A 27,975-nucleotide genomic window follows, 5' to 3' on the forward strand; every position below is an offset into this window, starting at 1 on the left:
ATCTATTCGCGTAACTTACGACTTTATTTTGTCAATACTCGACAACCCTGATGGCTACTCTTAAGCACGCGTGCTTCTCTTAAGAGCCACGCTCTCTCTTTTGCTCTTTGTATGCCCGAAAGCGCTTTGGGCATTTGTTGAGTTGTTGTTGCCAAGCTACCAAGTTGGCTTGGTTACTCATTTGTTTTGCCAATTTTCGTAGCGTTGTGGCCAGTTTCAGTTAGTACCGAGCAGTCGCGCCTTTCAGTCGTCGCCCGATTCCACAGCGGAGAGCACGTAACAAACAAAACCAAAATAAAAGATTGACAAAAAAAACCCACAGCGAACTCCAAACATTGCGTTTCTCGGCATCGGCATCGGAATCGGAAGTTCTTTTTGGCTTGCGTCGTCGTCGTCGTCGTCGTGACCGAGGTTTCTGTTTGCTATAATATACCCAAATACATAAATACATCCATAGTTAGTTGGCTGGTTGTTGAAAGTGGAAAGTATCTCATAGATACCATCCGAGCTGAGTGCTAAATGCATGCAAAGCGCGCGTTTATCTTTTTTTGTTTTGTCAATAATACCTGAGAACTAGACGTATATATGCAACTACTCTGTGACTTGTGACACATTTAACGGAAGTGCTCGGCTAAAGCCAATTGCAACAATAACAATACAAGCAGCACCTGTGTGTAAGTGTGTGTGTGTGTGTGTGTGTGTGTGTGTGTTGCTAGCCAACAATAAAACAAATTAAATGTTGGCCAAAAACGAACGCGTTAAGCACATTTTATATATGTACATATATTGACCAAAGCAACAACAACAACAACAATAATAACAACAACAGCAGCAGCTGCTGCCACCAAATGCAGCAAAGCGTGAAGTGCTTGCCAAATGAATTTTCTATATAATAAACACGCTTAAAAATATAAAATAAATTAGAAATTTGTATGTAAAGCTAACACAAATAAAATCCAATTCGAATTTGGCGCGTCCAAATGCGTCCCCCCAACGCCACTCCCCCTTTGAAAGCCAACAGGTTGACGCAAAACTTAGTGCTAAATGTAACTCTCAAATGCGATACATTTTATATGCCATTCATAACTGTGTGTGTGTGTGTGTGTGTGTGTGTGTGTGTGTAAGCTGACTTTAAAAAAGGAACCTAATTGCTTAACTAAACTAAACTAAAGCGCAAATTTCTCTACCGTTTTTATCTGCCCAACACATAACTCATATAACACAAGAATTCAACACATTTTGTCACGTTTAAGCTGAGCTTAACGAAAGCAACACAATTCCGATTGCATTTATCAAGGAATCGTTATCGTTCATCGATTTGTTTAAGCCGAAACCAAAATCTTAACCCTGCCATGCCCCAGGCTTAACACAAACGCCTGCAGCTTAACTAAATGTTCATTTTACATCAACTCAACTTAATGAAAATACTTATATGTCATCATCATATGTACATATTCAGCACCCCTACGCCCGCTCAGCGCTAACCCTTCCCCTGTAACCGAAAACGTGCTTGTAAATGTGCAACGTGACCGGCGCTCCTTTTTAGCCTCTGCTTAGCTCAGTTTACGTGCTGCGAGAGCAGCTCTTGTATTATATTTCCATGTACAAATGCCTTGCTGCCAATTTGGCTTTAATTCTCAATACTGCTACTATTTACTTACCAACTTACCTACTACTTACCAAAACAACAGTTAAATCGCCGTGCGGTGTCTGGCCACTCATACAAACGCATGCTGAGCTGCTCTTGGGCAGCGGACATCTATGGGAACATCATGTGGCTTGGGTCTGTCAATCCCAAGGCACAGGTACAACATAATCAGCGACCCCAACAACAACAACAACAACAGGAAGAAGAGCAACAAGAGCAACAACAACAAGAGCGACTACAACGCGTTGTCTTGTATCTGAAAACCTAACCTAAAAAAAAAGAAGAAAATAAATCAATATTAATATTAATCGCCGCTAACAAATCGCCTGCTCGATTGCCCGCTCGATCGCCTTCATAATCTCTAACAACCAATATTATAAATATATGTATATCGCATTTTTGTGTTATGTTTGTGTGTGTTTTGTTTGTTGTTCGTAATACCACCCAACCACCAACACCTGCCTGCCGCTAACGATCATGCATAGACCAAAGCTAGCAAATCCTATAACTGCTGCCGGTATTGCCTCATCCATATCAAACAACAACAACAACAACAACAAATCAAAACGCGCACGTCAATTCAGCCAGCCAGTAACGGTTAAAGAGTCTGCAGTCGATTCGTCGTCATTGCCACTCTACGAAAAACATTCGCACTCCGCACTAATTGACGCTTCAATTGATTTAGAACATTACATCAGCGCCATGGAGGCACGACGCAACGACAATGAGCCGGATGTGTGGGCTCAATTGCAGCAGAAGGAATCAGATATATTATTAGCCGCTGAGCTGGGCAAAGCGTTGCTCGAAAAGAATGAGGAGCTGGTCAAACAACAGGAGAAGCTAATTGAGGATTATTCTGGTAAAATTGAGGTGAGTGGCAACAATCTTAATAAATATATGATATTATATAAGCATTACCAAATAAATAAATTGGCAACTCAATTTAGTTGGCAACGCTGATCGATTACATGTTATCGATAATTGTGTCAAATGTTTACACTGACCAAGCCAAGCTAGCTGGCAACGCTGATCAGACTGGCTGACTCAGCTTTTAATTTGGATTGTTCTTTTTTGGCTTAACGCACGTGCCTTAAATTGTCAGCCATTATTCTAGCTATCTATATGCATAATTTAGTGCATATCGATTGCTTTTTGTACAGACAAACGCGCTCCACCTGTTCAACTGTTCAATTGCAGCAATACACATTTTGTCAACTGCAGTGCATAAAATATTTAGACACACGTAGTACATGGCAGCCATACACAAACATGCAGACATGCATACGTATTCATATACCAAATGGATGGTTAACAAAATGTTTACTTGACATGTCACATAGAGAATTCACGGCAAAAGTGCGCAGTAAACTAGTGAACTATATACGTATACACATGCAAACATATGTACATACATATGTATGTATATATGTAGTAGTTATCTACGTAATGATATCGATTTTCCATGACCGTTTACTTTGCATTAGTTGCATGTTAAAGTATGAAAACCGTTGCAGCTTTACCGTTCTTTTAGCTCGCCATTATCAGCCCAACACGCGCAGCCGGCGGCAGCCTGACAAGACAATGAAGAACAAGACAAGAAACAGCCGCAAGTTTGTTTAGCCTTATCGAATGTGTCTGTGCGCTGCGACCTTGAACCACAGTGGGTGGCGCACCTGTTCACACACAGGCAATAGACAATTTGCTCTAGCTCTAATATCCACACAGCTAATGCTCAGTTAGCGATTGGCGTTCAGCGGGAACGTTCTGGTTCAAGGCATTATTATGTACATATGCCCATACGGCTCAAGTTCGTGGCCGTTCATTAGCATATTACTTGCTGCGTACTTACCCAAAAACTATTTGCCCACCCTCCCACTCCCTTTCTACCGCCCAGTGATAGTTAGGCTAATGGCCATGTTCTTTTCCGTTGACAAGCGAACTCTGTTTTCTTATCAATTATATTGACTTTTGGCTATTCGTCATGTAAACGCAATGTTAATGGAACTACCCGTTGGAAATAGCTATATTCTAGGAAGTGTGTAGTTGAACTCCGGTGTCAGTAACCCAGACAGAGGACGGAACAAAACGTTGAACTTGAATTTTCGTTGCGTATGCAAGTTTTTTTTTTTTTGGTGGGGAGGAGGGGAGCTTTTCGTGTCGGCTTAGTCATGCAAAGAGTTGTAATTTTTGTTGGGGATTTTTAAAAGCGTCGCATGACTTCATCTTCATTTCGAAGGTACGATGGTCACTCTAGGGAATTGACCCATAATGCCAGCTGTTCTCAAGGATAATATGCCACTCATTCATCCATTGAATCACACAAACATTTTATAATACATACGTTTCCCATGTCTTTAGATGACCTATTGATTATTGATAGTCCGATCGTATGCCTATTGAGAAGAAATAAGAAACCATTAACGAACTGTGGAGCATTGCCCATTGAAATTATTGCGCCCATCTAGCGTAACAGTAACATTTTCCCATGTTCCACTTTTCATTAACTAAAAACAATTCGCTCTAAGCTAGTTTTTTTTTGTTTTTTTATTTCTCTTGCTTTTTTCGCCCTGGCCCCTACGAAATTGGTCAAGCCGCAAAGGTCAACAGCGCCGTTGAGCGGTTCAATTTGTCATTTCGGGCGTTACAACGGAATACGAAAATATTTCAATTCATTTGTGGAGCCTTGGCACAGGACTTGTGGCATGTGGATGCCGCATAAATCTCGCGTCTTGTCCACCTTGACATCACCTAAGGGCTTATCATTTGGCAAGTGACGTCTAGACTTCGGTTTTTCGCAGCTTTTGCGTGTTTTTGGCATATGCAAAAATAAAAAAAACATATATATATATACTTATACATAAAAAAAAAACGAACAACAAAAATGTTGTCTAATTAATTTTGAGGCTTTGCGCGCTTTTGGACTGTTCGCTGATGCGTCATAATCACAATGCCAGTCGCTGGCCAATTTAGTTGATGTCCAGGCCCAGAGTATACTATGCATAAGTATAATAGTTGCCATAGCTGTGGCTGACTGACGTAATTAGACCTGGGACTGGTCCGTTGTAGGTGTTGCTCCGTGGTTCGAGTCATCAAGCGCGCCTTTATATTTTGCGGTCTGTTGAAGCGTGTGTGCCAATTTACGAGCATCGGCTTTTATTTTTAGCTGGTTTTATTAATATTTTCTTTTTTGGCCAACATTTGTAATACATCTAACACATATTGCTTTGCCTAATTCTGATTGCCAAGCAACTGCGCATTTACCCATATTTAAATTGAAAACATATAAATCGTAAATATATTTTTCCAAATGTTTGGTCTTTTAATTCTTTCTACTAAACAAAGTTCTCACGCATTCCGCCACATTTCATAGCTTAAATCTTTTATCGAACATTCCTTTACGTATGTCTTCAATATCTCCCGGCTTTTTGTAGTAAAAATATCAGAAAGCTTTTGGTTCCATGGCTGCACTACAATATCTAGTTCACAGACAAACGGTCGAAATAAAAATAATACTGCTGTTATTGCCATTGTCTGGGAAACTAGTTTGTACGCCCAACTGGCTGACCATGTTTCTTTTTTTTTATATTTTTAAGCTAAACCCGTTCGGGAGAACAATTGCCGATTGGGCCATCAATTGAAGTCATAGCTAAGTTCGGGTCTGTCGTTTATTACGATTTACAGCCAATTGTTGTTATTATTTGTGAAGAAATGAAAGGAGATTGAATCTCTGAAATACTCCAATATTCCAAACCCCTCCCTGACCTTTTTACCACTCGATTTTATGACGCGCTTTGTCATTTTGTGAAACAGTCACATCAACAAAATAAACGTATACCAACTTTTGTGTAGGCGTTCGATACGCTTCGTATTTATACATATACGTACTATATACATAATACAACTTGTTGTGGCTACCCCTGGCCTTTTCAAAAGTCTATATCCGTCTCTCCGCTTTTAATAAGTTGAACGAGCTTACGAATTTATTGTTTGTTTGTGTTGAGCAACCAGTTTTTCTAATTTATTAAGCAACTTTCGTACTCCCATTGAATAGAATGGCCTTTTGTCAGCGGCAGCAATTTATTCTTGAATCAATTACGATAAAAAACGATAAAAAAAAACACACACACTTCGCTTTGGCCCCCAAGAACTTGATAATTTAATTTGAGTGCGCTTTGATTAGCCTTGATTACAACAGGATGCATTTAGCTGCAAAGAACTAGTAGAAGTGAAACACGTAACGAACGTAAACGTTTCGGTTATTAATCTTTGGTACAGTTGGCAATGCGAGCAATCGACAATTCTCAACACTGGCAGACTGCAGTCGTTGGTCAATACTTAAGAGTTGTCCATCAATGATAAAAACGCCTATTCATGAGCTTTAATTTTGATTTTCCGCCTTTCGCCCACCAAACAACTGACTCACTTGCTGACCATATAAAGTTCGCCGATCTTTGGCGTATCTTCAACGCCTAAGAATAAAAATATCGTGTGGACAAAGCCAACCCACACGCACATACATACATACATACATATGTCTTTAGCCAACTATAAATAATATTTTTTTACTATAACCATAGCTCAGGTTAGATAACATTAAATCCCATTCTGAACGCATGTTTCCCAAGACTTTATTTTATTTTTATTATATGTTTATTTTCAATGTTTTACCAAAATTCAAAAAGTCGGCTCACGTACCTTTTTGGGGTGAAGTCATCAACATATCGTCGCTGTCCGATGGCCGACAATTTATCGACGAATTTGCAAAAAAAAAAGGCAAAAGCAAAAACAAAAACAAAAACAAAATTTCAAAATTAACTCATTTGCATGTGAGTGTGCAAGCTTGTACGTTCCAGTTGGCGAAAACCAGTTCCAAAAAATGTTTTTTTCTTAAATTTCATTTATACATACACACACACACCTTTGTACATAGTATAATTTGTATATTCTTTGATTGCTGATTCACATTCGGAGAGTGAATCTCAGTGCTAAAGCTCATTTCCCTCTCATTTCTCTAACTCGCACACGCAAGAAATTTAGCTAATTTTTCGACCCGACTTCTTTGAAATTGCGTGGCACGCAGTTTTATGACTGAGACCCCGCAAACATAGCCTGGTTAATAGTTTTGGTTCGTAGTACCCTGCAAATTAAGGTCGCTCGGCATAGTTGCTGTGATTATTATATGTATTTGCGTACATTGGACTGGGCCTGGTGCTGACCCGCTATGGTCAGCCCATTTACCACTTACCACTTGCCCAGTAATAGCATTTCTTTCTTTGTTTATGGTCTCGTATGGTCTGCAAATGTCATGGTGACTGTTTCTTTTTTTATTTTCTTACCGCTCGCACAGCTCTGCCTATGGCAAATTACTTTCCTTGTTGGGCTTTGGTTTTGTTTTTGTGTGTCACAGGGGAAACTTATGTTTTTAATGCGGATTTTCCGTATTATTTGTGGTGCCCTTTTGCTTTTTAAATCATTCCCTTTGCGCAGCTAATGAGCTTTGTCGCAAAAATATTGCAAAGAAATATTTCGCACATGGATCTGATTGCCGTTTTAAAAACGGTTTTAAGCGGGTTTTGAACTTATCATCGTAGCAAAGAGTACTCTTAAAACGGTTTCGATTTTTATTCAGTTCCTTATAATTATGTGTTCACGTTACTCTGCACTTCCAGTGTTAAGTAACATTGTTTTTTTCGACACCAACTAGAGTTCGGTGAGTCGTGCTTCGGTACGGGACACCTCGGGTTCGATTACTGCTGAGGGAAGACGCAAACTAGTTTTATCGCAATGTTTTCAATATTATTTTTTTTAATAGCATAATTTATTATGTAGATATGCATTATATAGCAAGGGCATATAATAGCAGACAGTTCTAATAAAATGATTGCCATTCTTATACATATTATTTTCTTATTAGATTTTCGTTTCACTGCTTGCTATTTATTTCTTCTGCAAATTAGAGTTTGGTATGTTTTGCTTTGGCACAAGACACATCGGGTTCGATTACAGCTTAGGGCAGACGCCCAATTGTCGTCTCGATATGTTTTTAATTCTTTAATATTTTGTTTAATGTCACACTGTATTGTTTATATACCTATTATACATAAAATAGGCATATAATTGCAAACACTTCTGTTAAAATGATTCCCATTCTAACACATATTTCGTTTCTTTTCAAGTTTTCATTTAGCTGCCTGCTTTTCATTTCCACCGTTGATTTTGTTTAACATTGCAAGCTAGGCTTACGCACTTTTGACTTTAGAATTAGCTACAACGAGTTCGAATCCAGCTGGGGGCAGACACGCACCAAATATTTTTATCGAAAAGTTTTTAGTAATAATATTGTACAATAGTTTCTTTTATATATTAATTTGTTTATATTTATATATATTTATTATACATAAAACAGGCTCATAATTAACATATGCTAATTGCAACATTGCCAAATTAGAATTCCAGGCACGTTTATTTGGCAGCAGTCGCCATGTTTTGTGACAAAAAAATATTTAGTTTTAGATTTACATATTCTCTAACCTTGAAACAAATACGCAAAGATTCGAATAGTCATTTAGCTGCATTTGGTGTCCGTGGTCCATGGTGCTGTTCGTTAAGGCGTCGGATCGCTGTCTGCGTGCATTTATTATTGTTTACAGACAGAGCTCCCCTGGGTTCGAATGTTTGCAACAACTCCTCTATGCATCAAAAGGGTGCATATTTGGGACATTATGTGTGTGTGTGTGCGCTGCCCTAACATCGATCGATCGGAAAGAGAAAAGAGAGGGGATATAAAGCCTCACCCAGCACACACACCAACCACACACCCACTCTCACACCCATTCCCCCCTCCTTCCGATCCTGCTCTTCAAACAATTGTAATTAACACAGGTTAGGTGGGGGTGTGTAGGGTTGTTCACATGTTGTGGATGAATCCAAGTGCTGCCGAGCACCTCTCTAGGGTTGACTTTTGGTTTATTGACCGACCTTCTATGCATAACAGAAATAATAAGAGCAAAAAATATGTGTAAAATTGTGAATTTAAAAGTACTGCTATTTTTTATGATTTAATGTTGTCGGTATAGAAGAAGAAGTTGGAGGATTAAGAAAGCCAGTTTAAAAGACATCAAGAAGAGGAAAAAAAAATTATCTTTTATTATCAACTCAGATACCCTCCCTGTGGGTATTGGTAATTGTCGCACAGTCTTTGTTGTGGGCTCATCAAATTACATAGCTGTGGAATGTAGCCTTCAGCTTTAATTCATGATCAACTAACTGTAGTTTCAATTACGGTATAGCAACATTTCCATGTAATTTAATAAACATGGCGTTTTACAGGAAGCAAAACATTCAACGCTGCTGCATGTCCGCCACAAATTAAATTATAATCATATTTAATATTGATTTAATTTTGAGAGAAAAGAGAGTAAAAATTACATAATACTGTCATGGCCATTAAGAGTACCCTCTGTGAGGAAACGGTAACAAATTGCTGGTCCGTCTGCCAATCATTCGACTCTCTGTCAAAGTTTATTGATGTGCAAATTATAAACTGGCTCCATGGCTATAATTATCGTTCATGCCATGTCGGGCTATTTGATAAAGCAGTCTAGCTGCAATTTGTGCCTGACATTGGCAGCTTGTTGACTACCAAGAGACTTCGAGCGGGTCGTCCCAGACAAAGATCCAAGACTAACACAACAATGAGACACCTTCTGCCAACTTCTGCCCATTGTTGCTACACACCAAACAATTGGTTCCCATGTGGTGTGTGTGTGTGTGTGAGTGTGTTGTGTGTGGCTGTACATACTTTTATTTAATGTTGCCCTCTTACTCAAATACTAATTTTGATATCATTTTTTTTTTTTTTTAATTTTTGTAACGAATTGTTGAAGGTGAAAGCATTTTCACTTTCCAAAACAATTTGGTGTCAATGCGAAACTTGGGAACAATAGACAAAGAGTTGATAATGTGATCTAAATAAAAGGCTGTTATATTAACTATGTATATATGTACATAAATATGATAAATTTTCGAGTTTGACTGGATAAATTGGCATCAGAATTTCGAGCGATTAAATCCCATAAAAATATGCAAAAATCTACTCTATGTTTTGAGGGGATTGAACTCTGTAGAAGAAATGCAGCATTGAGTCTGTGAACTAGTTACACGAACCGAATCCAAAGTCGAGGCACTGGTTCGCACCATGAACCATGCGTGAGTTATTCTTGTTATGTTTTTAATCATTAGATACGATTTTGTATGTTTTAGGGACTAGGCGATTATAATGTAAATCGTATTTGATAGTTTATCATATCATATCTCTTTGCACTTATCATTTCAGCCAATCCGCTCACAATTCATATTTTTTTTTTGAACCACTTACTCACTGGTATTTAATAAATAATATCTTTATATACCACTACAAAGACGAGAAAATATATACATATATATGTATGTATATTTGTGTTGGGGCCTGCTAATTGGCCAGCTTTCATTGCAATAATAAAAATATTTGAATTGTGACTAAGAGACAACGAGCCCAATTGGCAAATTCAAAGGCCAACACAAATGCAAATAAATATATTCATATATGTGGCTATGGGTGTGTGTGTGTGTGTGTGTGTGTGTGTATACGTGGTATGCGTGTGTATATTTGTAATATTCATGTGCGTATATGCCAATCGAACGTTAGCATGATGACAATAATAGACGATTTCACAAAATACGATACCCCAAGCCAAAAGAAACACACACACACACACACAAAACAATTAATTTTGAATGCTTTTGACTAAGAGATACCCTGTTACCTGACAGAGGTAGGCCAAAGAGTATAAGTTTCTGATTTGTTTTTACTGTGGGCTTGTTTTAAAAATTATAAGCGCAGCTAAGAATTGCGCAGTTCTATTTACTAACAAAATAACAACTTAAAACAGTTCAGACTTTTAATGGGGCTCGGTTTACCGTAGCCAAAATATTGGAAATAAGCGTACGCAGATACCATTTTCTAACACTGCAGGGTATACAACAAAGTCAGAGTAGTTAAAATAAACAGAAATTGGCAAAACTTTTGCCTTGCCTCACGCAAAATCTGATAGCAAATGTTGAGTGTCAGCCAAAGTGGCCCAAACAATGTGTCAGTGTTTGTTGGAAACTGCAGGGGGGGGGGGGGGGGGGGTGTAGCTCTTTGGTTGGCATTTGCGTTTAAGCGTGTTTAATTTAATTTTGGCTTATTGCCCCTCAACTCCAGAGACCGTAATTTATGCACCCCTCCGAGCTGAGAAAATGCTTTGCTCTCTAGTTCGAACTAGATTGGTTAGACTATATAAGAAATATAGATATTGGTTAATTACAAAGCTGTCTGGACTCTGGATAGATGAACATGTTTATGTGAATGCGAATTCGGAAACTGAGCGAGGGTTGATGATGTATGACCCACAAAAAAAAAGAAGCAAATATCTCTCCATATTAATTGATTTCTATTTGGATAATTTGATAGATAAGTCGGGTAGAAATTAGTTAAAGTAGTTTGGCAATCGGCTTTATTGTTTGCGAACTCGATATTTCGAATCGAATTCAAACTTGAAATTAATTTAGACTTCTAGTTGAACTTTCAATCGAAATAATATTCCTTGCCCGCCTTCTTATACAGTACTGTGTTTCGTTGTATTTCCGTGCCCGTGTCGAATTTCGCAGACTTCTTCTTACGCAATCTGGACATTACGCGGAAGTAATTGGCAACAATCGTCGGCACCGCTGGCCGCTTCATTTCGAGGATGAACTGCCTCTCGCAGCGCATGAAGAGGTTGTAGAGAACGCCACCGGAGCGATAGTATTCGACGATCTTGTCACGATTGACCCAGTTGGTTAGCGTTTCTTGGGTACACGACTCGTAGATACAAAATACCTTGTAATACTGTTCGAAGTTCTTGGACAATTGGCGCACCTGCATCTCATTGATTTGAGGTATGGGTAGATTTGGCTGGCGTAAAATACTGTAGGGATCATACTGTTTCGAGAAGTTGGCATAGCGCACCGATGGCCAGTCCAGCGTCAGTATTGTATCGTATAGGATTTTTGGATTTCCAAGAATGCCGTGCACCACATCGATCATACGCAATTGCGGCCCGGGCACTATATATTCCAGTTCGAGTTCGGCTATACGTGGATCGCTGCCACGATATTTGCGCTCACCGATCCAAAGTATGGGCATATCCTCGATTGCTACACTCTTGAGCTCTTGAATCATTGGCGAGTTCTGGCTGCGATAGTTGACAATCTTCATATTACGTCCATAGAGCAGGGATCGTTCGACGTTTGTGAATTTCAGATACTCCGGACGGTTCATTAAGAAGTGCTCCGAGCGAAAAAGTCGATTCATTTCCATTTCGATTATAAAATAGGCCCGTCTATGCATGGTGATCCACACGATCTGAATGCAGACAGCCAAAAAGTGTTCGTGAAAGAATCGATCCTTGATCTTGGACGAAATATTGACAATCTCTTTTGTATGGTAAAACTTTTTCATATCGGACTCGCCCATTATGATAATGCAATAATTTCTAGCGACCAACATGCGATATTGACTCAAGTACAATGAGAATATTCGCTTCATTTCATTCGTCTGCTCACTTTGGATCTTCGCCAGATTGCCGGCCAGCTCGTCCCTGCGGATCAGAATGAACTCCACCATTCGCAGAAAATACTCAAAATAGATAATTAGAGCATGGATCAGTCCATGCACAGCTGGCTTGTGCATAAATTCAATAAGTTTCGGCGACAGAAACTCTTTTGGCATTAGGAACAGCACCAGATCTCGGACATCGTTGATGACCACAGTGTCCGCATCGTATGTGGTATCGGGACGTACAAATACCTGGCGAAAGATCAGCTCCTCCTCCTGATCGATGGTCCGAAGAAATTTATATCCATTTGTCACGATATAACGTTCGTTTGCGTGCTCCAAATCGAAATGTCCCTGAAAATGCAATCCATCGGCCTTCTCATCCCAGGACCAATTGCCACTTTGATACTTTGGGGCGGAGCTGTCTACGTGCACGCGCTTCATCGTGGACACAAATTATGGGTATATAGTGTAGTGCTTCTTAGCTTGTCTTTTCCTCTGTATTGTGTGGTATATTTGGTATATATTTGTATAGTATATATATGTATGTTGTGTGCTTGGAATGTATGTGGCTTGTATTTTTGTAGATTGTATTGTGTATATGTAGCTTGTGTATTTATGATTTGACATTAACTGGAAGTTCACTATTTGAATTGAAGCAATAGATCCTATCTTTGATACTATTGCTTATTCCTCTATTAAAAACACCTTCTATGCAAATTTTATGATTTCTTAGTAATTAGTTTTTTGACTTTATTCTTATCTCTTTCTTTATCTCTTCACGTACAAACCCCTCTACGCGATTTTCATGATTTCAAATAATACTTAGTAATTCGTTTTTAGACGTTCCGTTATTTACATTGTCTTCTTTCTTCCTCTCTTCTCGTACTCACCCTTCTATGCGATGCTCATGAATTCGAGTATGCCTAAATATTCATGATCAGTAAGACTTTTGGAGACGAGACTGAAAGAAAGGGTATGACTGATAGAAAACGGGAAGAGAGCGGAAGCGATAGCAAGATGTTATATTACATAAAATTATTTACATTTCGTAGCGCTTTAAATGGAAATGAATTTAAAATATTGCATTGATTTCATCGAGTAAGTCAATTACTGGCAACTGCATTTAAAACAAAGCTCTACGAAAACTAAACAACTGACGAGCCGCAAGGTCATAAAAAATTAACAACAATTAAAATCCAATTTGATGGCCAATCAACAAATTGATAAAGATACATGGGTTAAAAACTAGACAAGAGATAAAAATAAAACAAAAACTAATCACGGACGCTGAAACACACAGCCCTGTGGGCAAGTTCAAATTCCAAAGCGCCTTGCAAAATCCCATAAAATTGGTTAAACTACAAATTTGACCCATTTGCTCGGCTGCGCATGCGCGACTGCGCAAAGAAGTTGATATAGAAATAGAGCTGCACTCGAAATAGTTTCAAGATTTCGATGTTGCATGTATATATATATATATATATAAATATATTGGTTGGCTTGCGAAATTATGTAACGGCTTTTGGCTAAACGGCATTAGTTTTGCGCATTTGGCAAAGTGTTTTTGTACCCTGTATGCATAGAATGTATATGGAAGGGTATACTGGCATTTCGTATTAATGTAAATAACAGCCAGAAGAAGGCAGATCTGACCTTACGAAGTATTCATAAATATATATACTAGCCGTGGCACTTATGTTATAAAATCAATGTTCTCGAATAGCTTTGAAAATGATTTTGAAACTGAGCGGACAGTAAACAAACTACTCTCATACAAACGTTTTCCGTCATTTTATCACTGTTTCGAGTGGAATTTCTCAAATCGCTGAAACACGTATTCATTATATTCTTATATAGAAAACAAGTTTGAAGCAAATCGGACACTGCTTAAAATTCTCAAAAAATTACTTTAAAATGCACTTTCCACCGAAGGAGCTTAGATTTTGCAAAAAGTGTGAAAATGATTTTTCATATAGAGCTTTGAAAATGAATTTAAGCTCGAAACGTCACCCAGCCAATCTTTGATCCACCAAGGAATAATACATTTTTGGAAAAGTGTGAAACACCCTTCAAATGAATTTGAGCAAAGAAATTGAAATTGAAATTGAGTTTGAGGCCAAATTTTTCCATACTTGCCTTCATCATATAAGGTAATTACAGTGAACATTTCAGCTTCCTAGCTCTTACGGTTTGGGCTGTGCGTTGATCACCAATCAGTCAGTCAGGACAAACAGTTTTATATATAGAGATATTCTAGAAAATCTTTCAATTTCTGCCCGTCGCGAAATCTACAAGAGCTCTATATATATAGATATCTCAACCCACTTTTATGTTGATAAATATCGATTTTGAGATATGATTGAAATAAAATGTTATGTACAGCTTAAGAACATTTATCTCTTTGTGTATGTCTTCCCATTTCTCTCTTAAAATCGCATTTAGAGCGAGGTTGTTTATCAAACGATAAGTATGTTAAGGTCAAAGCGTCTGCATAAGGCACAGTTTGAGGCTGGGTATAGGGTATTTGCTAGTCGAGCACTCTCTATTAAAGTATCCACACTAGTTTGATTTTTTATTTTCCTTATTTGATTTGGATTTGTTTTTCTTCTGCTTCTCCATTGTTTAAGCCTGCAATGCAACAAAGCTGCCTGTACGTTGCTTTACTCTACAAATCAAATTCCTCCGTCCGACACTCTCTCTCCCTCTCGCTCTGTCTCTTTCTGCAATGCATTTCGCTCTGTCTCCCTTACTCGTGTAATTAGCGCTCTTTTGCTATTGTTTGGGGTTTGCGTAAATGTTTTTGTTTTTCGGAAATCTCCTACAAAGCGACTTATGTAGATGCATGTGTAGCTAGTATTTGAGTTGGGTTCCAGTTTTTCAGCATTTTCGTGCTTCAGGAAACCATTTAGCATAGTCTGAGAACTAAGTCGCTTGTCACTTTGTTGTGCGCCTCCTCTGCAATTATTTACAACTGGGTAAAAGGTGTTTTCTTTTATTGTTGCTGTTATTATTGTTGTTGTTGTTGTTGCTGTTGTTGGATAATGTGCGCTTAACTGGCTGAGTTATGGACAGATTGCCACACATCTTTAGGTAACGGGCTGTTGAGTCAGGAGCTGCTATTATTAAGGCCGTTTCAAGCCAAGTTAACTGCATATGTTAAACGTTAGCCATCAAGTTAAAGTGCCTGGGAGCTGTTGGTTAAGGGAATTAAAGGGTGAGTTTTTTTTATAGGAGACATTCAGCCAAGATTGAGTGTACAGTAATAACACGTCATACACCCCGTGTTAAGCATTTTTCCCAGAGAATAATTAATATATCTATTTCAATTGATAATTTTCTTAAATATTATTATTTTTAATGCAGTAATTAAATTTACTCTGAGATAAGCGAACCTTGTTTATATGTTCTGATATGCAAAAAATCTTGGGATAATAAAAAAAAAATCCATTGTGAATCTAAATCAGCCAGAAACACACTCAAAACAAGTGATAATGTATAAAGCGAATAGGAGAAACTTCCGCGAAACGTTGAATATAATATTTTTATTTACAGTCTATAGCTAAAGCCACTTAAGACGACTTTAAGAGATCTCATACTCAGCTTAGGCTTTCTCGTATATAAATCAATAGACACAAACCAGGCAACTCGTCAGACATTTTGCCAAAGTTGATGATAAAAGCAAACTAAAAGCCACAAATTAATCATAAACAAGAGACATAAAACATATTTTTCCCATGCATAAATTTGTCTCTTCACTCGAACAAAGGAACTTGCAGTTTTTAGGCATTTTATGAAATAAGCTGGCAGCAGTTTGTCCAATTGTTGTTGAGTTGAGCTCATCCGACAGTAGTCCGGCCCGCCAGAGGCGTTAAAGGGGTTCGGCAGGGGGGGCTGAAACTTGGACTTAGTCACTTCTTGGCCCTGAAATGTCCGCTCTGTTGGCTCGACTTAATGGTCTGTATACGCATGAGTATTTTGCTTGGCTTTTATGTACAATATACTTAAATATTAATGACAGAGGAAAACAATACAAAAGCAGCTGCTACCGCAAGGAAGTCTGCGACATGCAAAATATTTATAAATATTATTGAACTCTCGACGTATTTGGAGGTGTGAAAGTGAAACTTGTTTGGGGAGTTTAACAACTTACAAATGCAACATAACATTTTTCTGGGTGTGTCGTGCGACAAAGAAATAAATAGTTTTGTTTTTAGCAAATTATTTACACGCAAGTTTAAATATTCAAAGAAGATCCCTACTTAAATTTTTGTAAACTTTTAGATTAATCTGCGATTATTTACGAAACTTTCGAATCTCGCCTTTTTCTTTGGGTATTTTAACCCCGTTTAAGATTTACGATTGTCGCATTTTTAAAAATAAATCCATCAACTTAATAAGCTGCAAAGTTTTCGACTCGCTTCGCATTGTATAATCAATAATATTATTTAAACAGCTGCTTTTCCTGCAAAAGTTCATTTACTGTTTTTTCTGTTTTTTTCTGTTAACTTCATAACACAATGATCTTTTTTTTTCCATCGTCTTTTGCAATGTCTTAAGGAGCGCTCCATTAGTGCGAGCCGCTTAATTAAAAAGCTGTTAAAATTAGAGAAGCTGTAGTTGTTATTTTAACTTATTTTTATGTTTTTTTTTTTGTTGTTTTTTGAGAAACACAAAAGAATTGCCGCAGACAATTAAAGGCAAAACAACATTTTTCGTTGTCGTTGTTGTTGTTGTTGTTGTTGTTGACTTGTGCAATTTTTAATCACTTGTCGAAAACTTGTGAGAATCATAACTGAAAACTGTCTTTGCTTAGGCTTAGACAAGCTAGACGTTCTTCATAAGGTAAAAGACCTTCACGAAGTAATTCCTATGCTTGTTCGTTTTTACTATGAGATAATTCTTTATTCTCAGGCACAAATTAAAAAATGTGCAAATTTATCTTGTTAGTTGGGTTTCTTTATATCTTAAACTCCCTAATTAAAAACAAATCTTTATGATTCTAAATATTCTGTAAAATTAATTTGCTTTCTTTGATAAAAGTATATATGAATGAAACTTAAATCTTATGTCATGCTTCATTCTCATGAACTAATCAAAGATGCACAAACTTTTACCTCTTTCATTTCTTTTATATGTTACACGAATTGAAAGTTCCCTTATTAGAAGCTTAAGAATAATATTATTCAACAAATCTTATGATTGCGATATACTTCTGTATTGCTTTATTCTTTAATTGAGAGTGAATTTGTTGTATATTTTTTTTTACGTTAGCGCATTCAAAGTTTTCTTTTTTTTAAATTTCACGAGTATAGTATAGATCAAGAAATCATACTATATCTGGTGATATATGTATGTATCTTATGTACAGGTATTATTATATGGTAAGATACTGCACCTACGGGTAAATGAGCAGCTTGGAGTCCTGGGTTCGATACCGGTCTGAGTAATTTCCTGTTTTTTATTTTTTAATTACTTGGCTGGATATTTAGTTAAGTAATATGTTTATATAAATTTATTTTTATACTTATAGAGTAATTGCTGTCTGAACCTTAAGCTAGGTGATAGTTTGCAAATAGAAATGACAGAAATTTCTAATTTTCCTAGTAACAACTATTTTCCCTGAGATATAAGGTAATTGATTCTAATTTCTATTTAACCTCTTATTTAAATAAACGCACAACGCTATTGAGTTTATTTTAGCAATTATTTAATTTGACATTTATTATCTACATTAGAGTTAGGGAGTAAATGGTCGTGTTATCTTCATTGATTATCTTTTCTAATGCTGGACAATCCGGAACAGGATTTCAGTATTATTGTTCTATTGTTTTACGTTTCGGGGTTTTATAGGCTTATTCATAGGTATAAACGAATCGTGGATAACACGAACCTAATTATAGTAAGATATTAATACTGCTTATTTATGATCGAGATGGAATCTTAGGTAGACATGTACTCAGAGCATTTGATAAACCTTACTGCCATTTTAATTGGAATTGCTTTCACGGAGAAAACAGGAGAAATAGAATAACATCAAATTATAAAATCACATGCACCCTGTATAAGTACAACATTTTTATAAGTTGCCGCAGTACTTACTGTAAAATCATGAAAAGCATTTCATAGTTTCGAGTGCTCATTCGTCTTATTTTGGACGCTCTTGTTTTGTTTTTTTTTTTGTAAAACTTGTTTGCCCCGCGGTGTCTTAAGCCGCAACGATGACTAATTGTAGAAGTTGCCTCAAAGGCGCTGCTGCAGCAACTGAAGCGACACTTGGCAATATCTTTCTATTTTTGTAGTTTAGTGTATTTTGCGCTTTGTTGACTCTGCGAGAGTCGAGCCCACGCACTTGTGTGTGTGTGTGTGTGTGTGCTGGGAATGTGCTGGAATGTGCCACAGCTCGTGCGTTGGGCTGCAGGGCTGCGGGGCTGCCACGTCTGAGAGCTCGGAGCTGTGCGCATGCGCAGTGGGCGTCACAATTTGCCGTAACTCCTCGTATTTATGGCCTAATAATTTTTGGCTCTGCTGCGGGATTTTTAATTGAAGTCACCTTGTTTTTGAACTGCCATCGGGTATTTCACTATTTATTTTAGCTGCATTTGCCACATCGCATCGAACGCGGCAAATTGGCCAAAATTGCGGCATGTCGCTGCCTCTTATCACACATTTCGTTCGCTCTGATAAGAGGTCTCTGATTTATTTGAGCGTGTTTCGCTTTTCGCCATGTCGATAAGATAAAAACGTGTATTTCTTATGTTTCTTTTATATATGTTTTTTTTTCCGAATTGCCAGGTGAGTCATATGGCCAGCTATAGGCTTTTCGGCAAACCAGGCAATTTATCATAATTACCGGCGCGAATTTATTTTCTCTTTTGTCGTCCCGTTGAATTGCGCCATTGAATTTAAAAATTACTTACATATATATATATATCAACAAAGCCTTTGGGCCAGCTTTAATTAACTGCCACTGCCGCTCTTATTGCACTCTACATTAAATGTGAGTACCACAAAAATGCCAAAATAAAAATTAGCTTGCTCAATTTTGTTCATTTTTTCACAATTTCTTTAACAATGGCCACAAAGAAAAAATAAATAAGGGAAAAAATTGTCAATGCCAAAATAAATACGAAACTTAAAAATTAAGTGCAGTGATTGTTGAATTTGTTTTTTTTTTTTTGTTATTTGCAATTTTCAAGTTTTTCTTTTGTGCTCCGTAAATTGTGTAAAATAGGGAAAGGAAATATGTGGGTTAATGTGGTGCAATGCATCTGGACTACACTTGAAATAAGATTTTAAGAAAAGAGTCTGCTAGACTTTTGAAAAATCAAATGAGAGAGACAGACGAACAGATTAGCAGAAAAATAGAAAGACAATGAGAGACATGTTAAATTTCAGAAGAAACAATCTATTCTTACATCTATGAAGTATGTATGAGAGAATGATCAAGTGTAACTTTATTAAATTTATGAATGTCTGTTAGTATTCTCTCTTTAGTTTCGCTGTTCTTTATTTGTTGTACGCCTGTCGCAGACTGCCACTTCTTAACAGCAATGCTTAACATAATTCTTTAACATAAATACTGCCAGAGTGACCGTGTATTCTCCTCACTTTTCCACTAAATATAATATAAAGGCAGGGCTGCAAACGGTTCGAATCATAGTTTGCTAAAATTTTCATTTGGGTTCGATTCGGGAACCCTTGAACCCATATTTTGGTTTGTCATGCCATCAAATCTTTTCAAATCAATTACATTTTTAATGAATTTAAAAAATTCGTTTGACATAGATCTATTGATTTTCATATGCTAATCGGATTTTGGAATATACGAAAACATCACATCATGTTCACTGAATGCCAATTGATTCAGACAAAACATATTGATGACTATTTAAATTTTTGTTTTTCTTATGTTGTAACGCATTTTGCACATTGCGACCAAATTTAATGGCTGCTGACACTGTTTGCTCTTGCAAGGCCGTCCTACAACTCATCTTCTGGGCCCAACTGACCGCCTTCAACAACAGCAATAACAATGGCCAGATCAGCTTTGTATTATGTGCTATTATTATCATGATGGTTATTATTATGGCTGCTGCTTTCGGCATTGCCTTAGCGTAGGCCCAGCGACTGTGGCTGCAACTGGAGCTGGAACTGGACTTGGGCAGTCAACTGTGGCAGCCACGCCCACCAAGCTGGTCAACAGTCAGTCTGACGGATTGCCGCTGGAACTGCGGCGGCGACTGCGACGTGACCTTAGCGCATAAGCAAACTTTGGCAATTACTGGGACAAAAGAAATAAATTAGCATGTCGCATTGTTGTATTATTTTCATGACGACGACTGCCAAAGTTGAAATCAAGTTTTTTGGGGCCATTAAATGCATGCGGTGAGGGTTCATTGCCGATGGCGCATTGTCAATGAGCTTTACGGGGTAACAATTCCTTATGCAGTGAATCAACTGACAAACAGGCTGTCAGTGCCCGACTAGGAGATACCCTTAACTTAGCGCCAAGCTGCAATTACAAACATTCTAACTTCATGTTATACGCAACCAAACAACCGGCTGTGCTACTTTTATTAGCCCCAAGCTTTGTATGGGAAATACATTTTTGATGAACTTCGGATAGTCCGATCTTCATGAAAAAATGAAAATCCCCAAAATAGAAGCCTTAATGTGACTGTATCAGATCTTCGAATTAGGTTCAAAAATACATGTCGTAACATCATTATTAATATATTTAATTTAAATGGGAAAAGATATAGAATCTCTTAATAAATTCAAAAATTTGAGTCTTAAGTCCCGATCCAAGTATACACGCTTTATGGACTCCTGCCTTCTGGCTGTTACATACCGTTGCACAGAACCCTCATGCCCCTTTCGCACATTTTGGGTTCAGGGCATAATTCAATTGGGGTTTCGGTTCGAGAATTTTGCCTTCACCTGTGTGTAGCAGAGTGTTTCTTTCAGATATACATTATATTCGAAAGTAAGTGAAATCGGTAAAAGAACATGACTTATGATTGTGCATAGACGTTTGAATTGTGCATAGTTTTTCTCAAATGTGTAGAAACTTGGCCAAGTATAATCGTCGCAGTGCTTTCAATAGTTTTGCATTAGTTAAATGGCATCTTTCACAAGACTTCCCGTCAGATAATGCAGATAACAATAGCCAATAATCTGTTCGATTGGCAATTAGTTTGCCAATTAAGCATGCTCAAATGGCCAAAAACTTATTAACCGCTTGGTTATGAGCAATTTGCATAATTTTCCATGCCAATAAAATGCAAAATGCAATTTGCTATTAAGTGTGAAATTTGTGCTGTTTGGTCTGCTAATTAAAATCAAATGCAGTTTAATTGCAATGCGAGTGAAAAGTAGGCGGCGTTGGCGCAAATACAAAACTGAAGACCACAACAGAAAGTTTTGTGCCCCTGGCTGGCCGCATTGCGCATACGCAACGTTGAACGCTGTGCAACAGACTGCAGCTCATTAATTGAGGAGGGCTGCTCCCAGCATATTGTGCATAAAATACGCATAAGAAATGCACCAGGTATTCGGAAAATGTTGTGTAAATTAGCCAAAGCAAATTGTTGTTTGAATTTACCTGGCCATTGACTCATGCTGTAAAGCTGAGCTCATGCTCTTGAGTCATTGCCGGCTTGCGTTTTAGCAATTTAAAGTTTTCAATGTTTATTAATAGGCCGCTTAGGTAATTGCCAGCATTTGACATTCGAAACTTGTTTGCTAGCCGGCTAGCTAGGCTAGAAGAGCTGCAAGAGCTCTAAGAGCCCGCCCCTTCTCTCCATTGCGATGATTTTATGCACGATTCTTGTGCCGCTTGCTACAAAGTGACTGGCGTGCAATTTAGCTTATTATTCACTGTAATTATCGAATGCAGTTGCCGCTGTCGCTTTCAACACCCAACCAAGTCAGCAAGTTCTTCGTCATTCAGATGATGATCTTATAACGTGACGTTTCATTTTGAAAGCGTGTCAAATAATTAACAATCGATTGCGACTCGCTTATCGTTACTTTTGGCAAGTACCTGGCAACAACTATCGGTTATCATTGTACTAAATATCGATTGCTGCAACTCCTCCCATTCCAACTACCACGCCCACCTCTAATTCGTGATGTTGTTTACTCAAGCATTTCTTTTGATTGTTGCGTTTTACCACAACTTTTAAACAGCATTTGCATAAATACTTGTGGCCCGCCCCCCCCCCCCACACTTGTTGCATGGGCGATGACTCAGCCGCAGGGTTGCATTTGTGTCAATTGCATTTAAACATTTCCTGCCAACAGGCGCTGTAAATTGTGCTGCACAAATATTTATAATTTTTCGCAAAACCAAATAAGCACTTCGCACCACAGAAAAGTGGGTCATGTTACGTCGCATTTGAATACACACACGAACCTGTCTGTGTGTGTGTGTGTGTGGCGTCAAGACAAATTACAACTCCCCGTTAGTTGATCATGCAATGCAATTAGCTACGACTATGTACAAGAAATTCCAAAATACGTAATAAAATTAACTCGAAAACAAAACTGGCCAACAACTTGAACAGATTTGCGGCTCATCTTTTATTGCGTATTTTATTTGATTTTTCTTTTAAACAATTTGAACTAACTCTTGCTTTGAATACGTCGTATGTGAACTCATTTCTGTGGCTGAGCTGATGCCAACTTCCGTCGTTGGCTGCCGCACAGTGGGACCGTTAGCCGAAAAGCGTGCTGAAAATCGAAACATGATCAATTTTATTTGAATAAATTTCAACTAATTTCAAAACAGTTATCGAAAATTGAACTTAAAGCACCCTGTGTAAATGTTCCATTTAAGGCTCAAGGAGTACTCTCTCAAACGCTTTTATGTTCTCACAGTGTTTTGTTAAGAGTTTTGCCCCACTGTGCATCGTCACACAAAGCCCCATCATCAACACATTTCATTGAGCGTGAAATAGAAACAGAGAAAGTATGCACAATAATTTTTATTTTTTTTCTCTCTCTCTCTCTCTCTTTCTCGCTTTGTTTTGTTTTATTTTATTTAGCTGGCAACTGTCGGTGCAGTGGTTCGGCCGCTTGCTTGGCAGTTTTTATTTTGTTATTAAAGTTTTCCATTGTCTGACTGCAGTTTTCTTTCTGCTGCAATTGCAATTGTTTAGGCGCGAGCCGAGCGTCGCCCTCTTTGCCAACCCACAACAACAATTGCAGCAATTTTTGTGGTTATTTCTTCTGTGTCGTTGTTGTTGTTGTTGTTTTTGGCGGCAACGCGTCGCATTTTATGCAAATTACCGGTAATTTTATTAAAGCTTTTCATTTACTGTTTTGTCGCTCCATTTTATTAGCGACGCAGATTATTTTTGGTTTTCTGCTGATAGTCAAACCACGTTGACTTCTCATATTTATTGCAGTCTCTCGATTTTCTTAGCGCTACGTGCTCGCAGTGCATTTTCCGCATAAAGTTGGGCGATAAGGCTTTAACATCATTTCTCTTCATAATGAGATCGCAAATAATTATATATGCACACAATATACATATATGTTTATGTGTTCTTTAACGCCTATTTTCTATGCCAATTGAAGGTTGAAATATTGATTAAACTTTTGCATGCAATTTTCAATGTCGCCGCAAGCCTTGATCCAAAAACGCTGAACCCTGCCCCCCCCCTGCCTCCGCTCGTATCAATTACTTAGCGTACGGCAATTATGTAAATTATTATGTATATGAATAATTGAATTTGAAATTGAAAATCGAAAGGTTTTTAGCTCAGACAGAAGCGACCTCTCGCCTATCGATAATTGCATTGCATTATTAGAGATGGGAAACTAACATTTGTTATCGCCCGAGCTCGCCTATCGCCTATCGGAGCTCCGCTTAAAGCAAATCGCCTTTTAAAGTGGATGCTTTGAGCTAATGACCAAATTGCTCAACCGTTTGAATTTGATGCGCCGCAAAGAAGTGAAAATTCAATTGCATTTTAATTTGAATGATGTGAATTTCGCGGTTGCCTTGTCTCTGACAATGGTGTCAAGAGCCAAGGCGCTATTGTTAGGCGCGAGCTGAAGATTTTCCTGTGCACAGTGGTTCAAAAAGAGCTTGCACTTTTGATAAAATATAATTGGTCTGTTTTCGCAAACATCTTTGCTTAGTTGTCATTTGCCAAACGATTCAATTTATAAATATTTTACGCACTAGATTTATTCCCAAATTATAGTTAACTTCTGTTTCAGGATGCCGTACGGAAAGGTTTGTAGCTTTTTGTTTGCTGCAAAAAAAGAAAAAAAAAAATGAAGAGTTGAAAATGCAAATGTTAGCTGTACAATTACCTGTCGGGCTGTGTTAACCTTGCGGTTGCCTTTGTTGGTTGGTTTTTTTTTTTTTTTTTCTGTGTACGTGCACATTGTTTGCTTTACTTACTTTCATTGTCTTGCTGCTTAGTTGTTGCAATTGCTGACGAGTCATAGAACAAATAATAATAAGTTGTTGTTTTATTTTGTTTTGTTTTTATCTTTGCCCATGTGCATTTAATTAACTTTCCATTTGGCTTGCTTACAGAAACTTGAACAGGAGAAGCATGTGCTGCGCCAGAAACTGGCCATAGCGGAGGACGAGAGTGATCAGCGTGTGCTGGAGCTGCAATCAGATCTCAACGAGCTAAAGGACAAGCTGCAGACACAGGATGTGGCCATCAGGCAGGCGGAAAAGGAGAAGACCATACTCATCGACGAGCTGCAGCATCAGAATACACGCCTTACCGAACAGATACAGGATGCGCATGCCACCGAAATGAAGCTCAGTGCCCAGATACAGGAGCTCAAGGACCAATATCACTACAGGAATAGCAGTCTACAGGTAATACACATTAGCCGCACACGATAAAACTGTTTAATCAAATCGACTGAACGCATTTCCTGGCAGGAGCACGTCAACAGCCTGGAGTCCATTAAAACCGAACTAAACCTCACCACGGGCAAGCGCCAGGAACTGGAGCGTCGTCTGCAGCACGCTCAGGAGGAAAAGGAGAGCCTCACCTCATCGCTGGAGGAAGCATCGGACAGAATTCATATGCTGGAGCGACATGCCCGCGAGCAGGAAACAAAATTAGAGGTGGGCTCACGTCCAGTTCATTTTAATTTTAATTTTAAATTTAACGAAAGCGAAATCGTGATTTACAAATTGTCAGATTATTTATGAGCGCTCCAAAGAACAAACTGCGCAGTTTCTCAAGTGCTCAACTTATCTTTCAATGACTTTCTTTTGTTGCACACTCTTTTTTCTTTCCTTTTGCGCCAGAGATAAGCAACAAGTTGTCATCTATAAATAATAATTGCTTTATCTGGGCCAAGTCTTAACTATTTGTTCCATCTTTACAGACCACCTTACAGGCATTGGAACGCTCTCAGCGTGAGAATAATGTACTCAGCGAACGTTTGGGCGCGGTAAGTTTCTCTCTGCTCTTAAGCTTAACATACATTTTACATTTACAGCTTAACCCCAATATATATATATATGTATAGTTATATGTATGATGGATCAGTATACATAGACGTTTCGATAGGGCCATGTCTGTCTGTCATCATATCTTATAGCTGATATAGAAATGATCAGTGGTAAATTGAATTCTTCTATGAAAAACGTTTCTCTCTCTCAAGATATGGTAACCAAATTGGGGATTTATTAACCCTTAATATATATCAATATCAGACGACTTTATTATATAGATCTAAGAGAAGAATCTATCGATATAATGAGTTTATATGTGGGAATAGCAACAAAGCCATATGTATTCAATTTTCGGGCCTCTTTTCCCATTCGATCTAGTCGCCATTTCTACTGTTAATATAGTTACATTAAAATAACCCCAAGCTGAATTCGATTTAATGCAGGACGCCAACTCGAGTACGCCCGGCAAGAAGAGTCTGCAGTTCGAAATGGAATGCGATGAGGACGAGGCCAGCTTCACGGAATCGGGCAAGCCCAGTCAAATGTGGGTGGAGGCGCGTTCCGTTTATATACAGCTGAAGTCCCTGGTGGACTCGCTTAAAGTGAGCCATGATGATGACTCAGGTTAGTTGAGTGGATGGCACAACATTGAATCTTTTAAATAAGACACAAGCTCTACTTTAAATCGAAACAGGTCTCAATTCTGACATATCTCTGGATCTGGAGTCCATGGACAACACGATGTCCAGCACGGAGCGCAATGATAGCGACCATATCGCTATCGAATTCAGGCAGGGTATGCTGTCGGCCATGTCCGACGAGCTAACACGATTGCTGCTCAATTTGGATGCGGGCAACTTTAAGAAAATGCTGGACCAAACCCGTAATCTTGTGCTGGAGCAGGAGGATGAGATCAAGCGCAGCCATCAGCTGATACAGCAACTGGAGGCCAAGGTCACGGTGACCGATGTGGAACTGCAAAATGTAAAGGAAGAGCGAGATCAGGCACGCGGCGATCTGGTTGACAACACCGATCGCGACGAGCTGCTAGCCAAGGCGCAGAAGGAGCGTGATGCGGCCAACGAGCGTCGCACCAAGGCCGAGGTGGAGCTGGCCAAGACACGCGTCGAGCTGATGCAGGCCAACAGCCAGCTGCTCGAGTCCATTCAGCAGAAGGTAGAGCTGTCCCAGCAGCTGGAGCAATGGCAAATGGACATGCAGGAGCTTATCGATGAGCAAATGCGCTCCAAGCTGATTAACAATCGTCGCAGCGCTGCCGCCGAGACGACAACAGCGGTGCCCAGCAGCGCAGCGGCCAATCTCGCCAAGCGTGTGTCCAGCTACAAGCTCTGGAGTTTATTTCAGCGTTAACTGGACAAATTTGACGACGCGCTGGAAGATCTACGCAACTCTTATATTCTTAATGTAGCCGGGCAGAGCCGCACTTTAAAATGAGCTATATATTTTTAATATTTATACACAAAAGAGAGCCTAGGCATATATACATATATACATTTATATATATATATATATATATATATATATATATGTATATATATATTTATGTATGTATTCGTTGTAATTTGTATGTATTTTGAAACGATGCGACCTTCTTTGGTTTTGTAGTGAAATCTTTTTAATTACGCTTTATTAATCTTAAAGACATGTATTAATTCTAATTGTACTCTCGTACCTATGTTTAAACAATATTTCTGTACACAAATTTTCTAAATGATTGCTATAGCTTCCCCTCCCCCCACTCCCCCACTCCCGCTCTCTCTTTCTGTTTAGTTAATCTTGTAATTCGCTTAAGATCTAATGCAAAATCAAAAAAAAAAAAAAGAAACATATCGCCCATATGGTTGAGCGTCTGGCGAGTGGCTTGAAGCCTTTTCCGGCTCAAAAACTTGTGTTTGCGATAACTGAAATCAAAATGTTATAAACTTATCTCTATTATTGTACCTAAGATAATTTACCTTTAAGCAAAGCATTTATGTTAAAACAAAATATATATATATATATATATACGATATGTACAAGGCAGACAAAACGGAATTGTATGCGAACTTCGCGTTGGACAACTTGCCTTAAATACGGACAATGATACGGAAAGTTTAACATTTTAGATTGTTTAACTAAATAACTTACCAATAAATCTATACAACGCAGCATAAAACAAAACTCGCAGCCCTTTAGCATTTATCAATGTGTGTATATATATAGATATTTTTTCTCATTTTTAGTCAGCTGGTATTTGTGAAA

General features: G+C 38.3%; 2 protein-coding genes and 1 long non-coding RNA gene across 6 annotated transcripts; 1 reads left to right on the forward strand and 2 right to left on the reverse strand.

The window, feature by feature from the left end:
* Nucleotides 1–225: 225 nt before the first annotated feature.
* Nucleotides 226–27,559, forward strand: LOC6623781 (bicaudal D-related protein homolog). 4 transcript variants are annotated; one of them, XM_015176084.3, is made up of 7 exons: nucleotides 226–411; nucleotides 1,692–2,518; nucleotides 24,826–25,122; nucleotides 25,189–25,377; nucleotides 25,644–25,709; nucleotides 26,157–26,337; nucleotides 26,408–27,559. In XM_015176084.3, exons 2-7 carry the CDS (start codon nucleotides 2,126–2,128, stop codon nucleotides 27,082–27,084), a joined length of 1,803 nt encoding a protein of 600 aa, XP_015031570.1. In that variant the 5' UTR covers nucleotides 226–411; nucleotides 1,692–2,125; the 3' UTR covers nucleotides 27,085–27,559. The 4 variants fall into 4 exon arrangements, with proteins under 4 accessions (XP_015031570.1, XP_015031569.1, XP_070064005.1 ...); XM_015176083.3 differs by having other exon boundaries at nucleotides 229–411; nucleotides 2,334–2,518; XM_070207904.1 differs by lacking the exon at nucleotides 226–411 and adding an exon at nucleotides 456–674.
* On the reverse strand, nucleotides 11,158–12,886 carry LOC6623411 (protein phosphatase 1 regulatory subunit 36). Its single transcript, XM_002048600.4, has one exon. It carries the CDS (start codon nucleotides 12,708–12,710, stop codon nucleotides 11,256–11,258), a length of 1,455 nt encoding a protein of 484 aa, XP_002048636.1. The 5' UTR covers nucleotides 12,711–12,886; the 3' UTR covers nucleotides 11,158–11,255.
* LOC138911033 (uncharacterized) lies at nucleotides 22,826–24,829 on the reverse strand. The gene is made up of 3 exons (XR_011416338.1): nucleotides 24,597–24,829; nucleotides 23,087–24,535; nucleotides 22,826–23,003 (listed from the first exon to the last, which is right to left on the reverse strand). It is a non-coding gene; the product is annotated as an uncharacterized lncRNA (long non-coding RNA).
* Nucleotides 27,560–27,975: the final 416 nt, after the last annotated feature.

The sequence above is a fragment of the Drosophila virilis genome, chromosome 3, assembly GCF_030788295.1.
Source record: "Drosophila virilis strain 15010-1051.87 chromosome 3, Dvir_AGI_RSII-ME, whole genome shotgun sequence".
In the NCBI taxonomy this organism is placed as follows: domain Eukaryota; kingdom Metazoa; phylum Arthropoda; class Insecta; order Diptera; family Drosophilidae; genus Drosophila; species Drosophila virilis.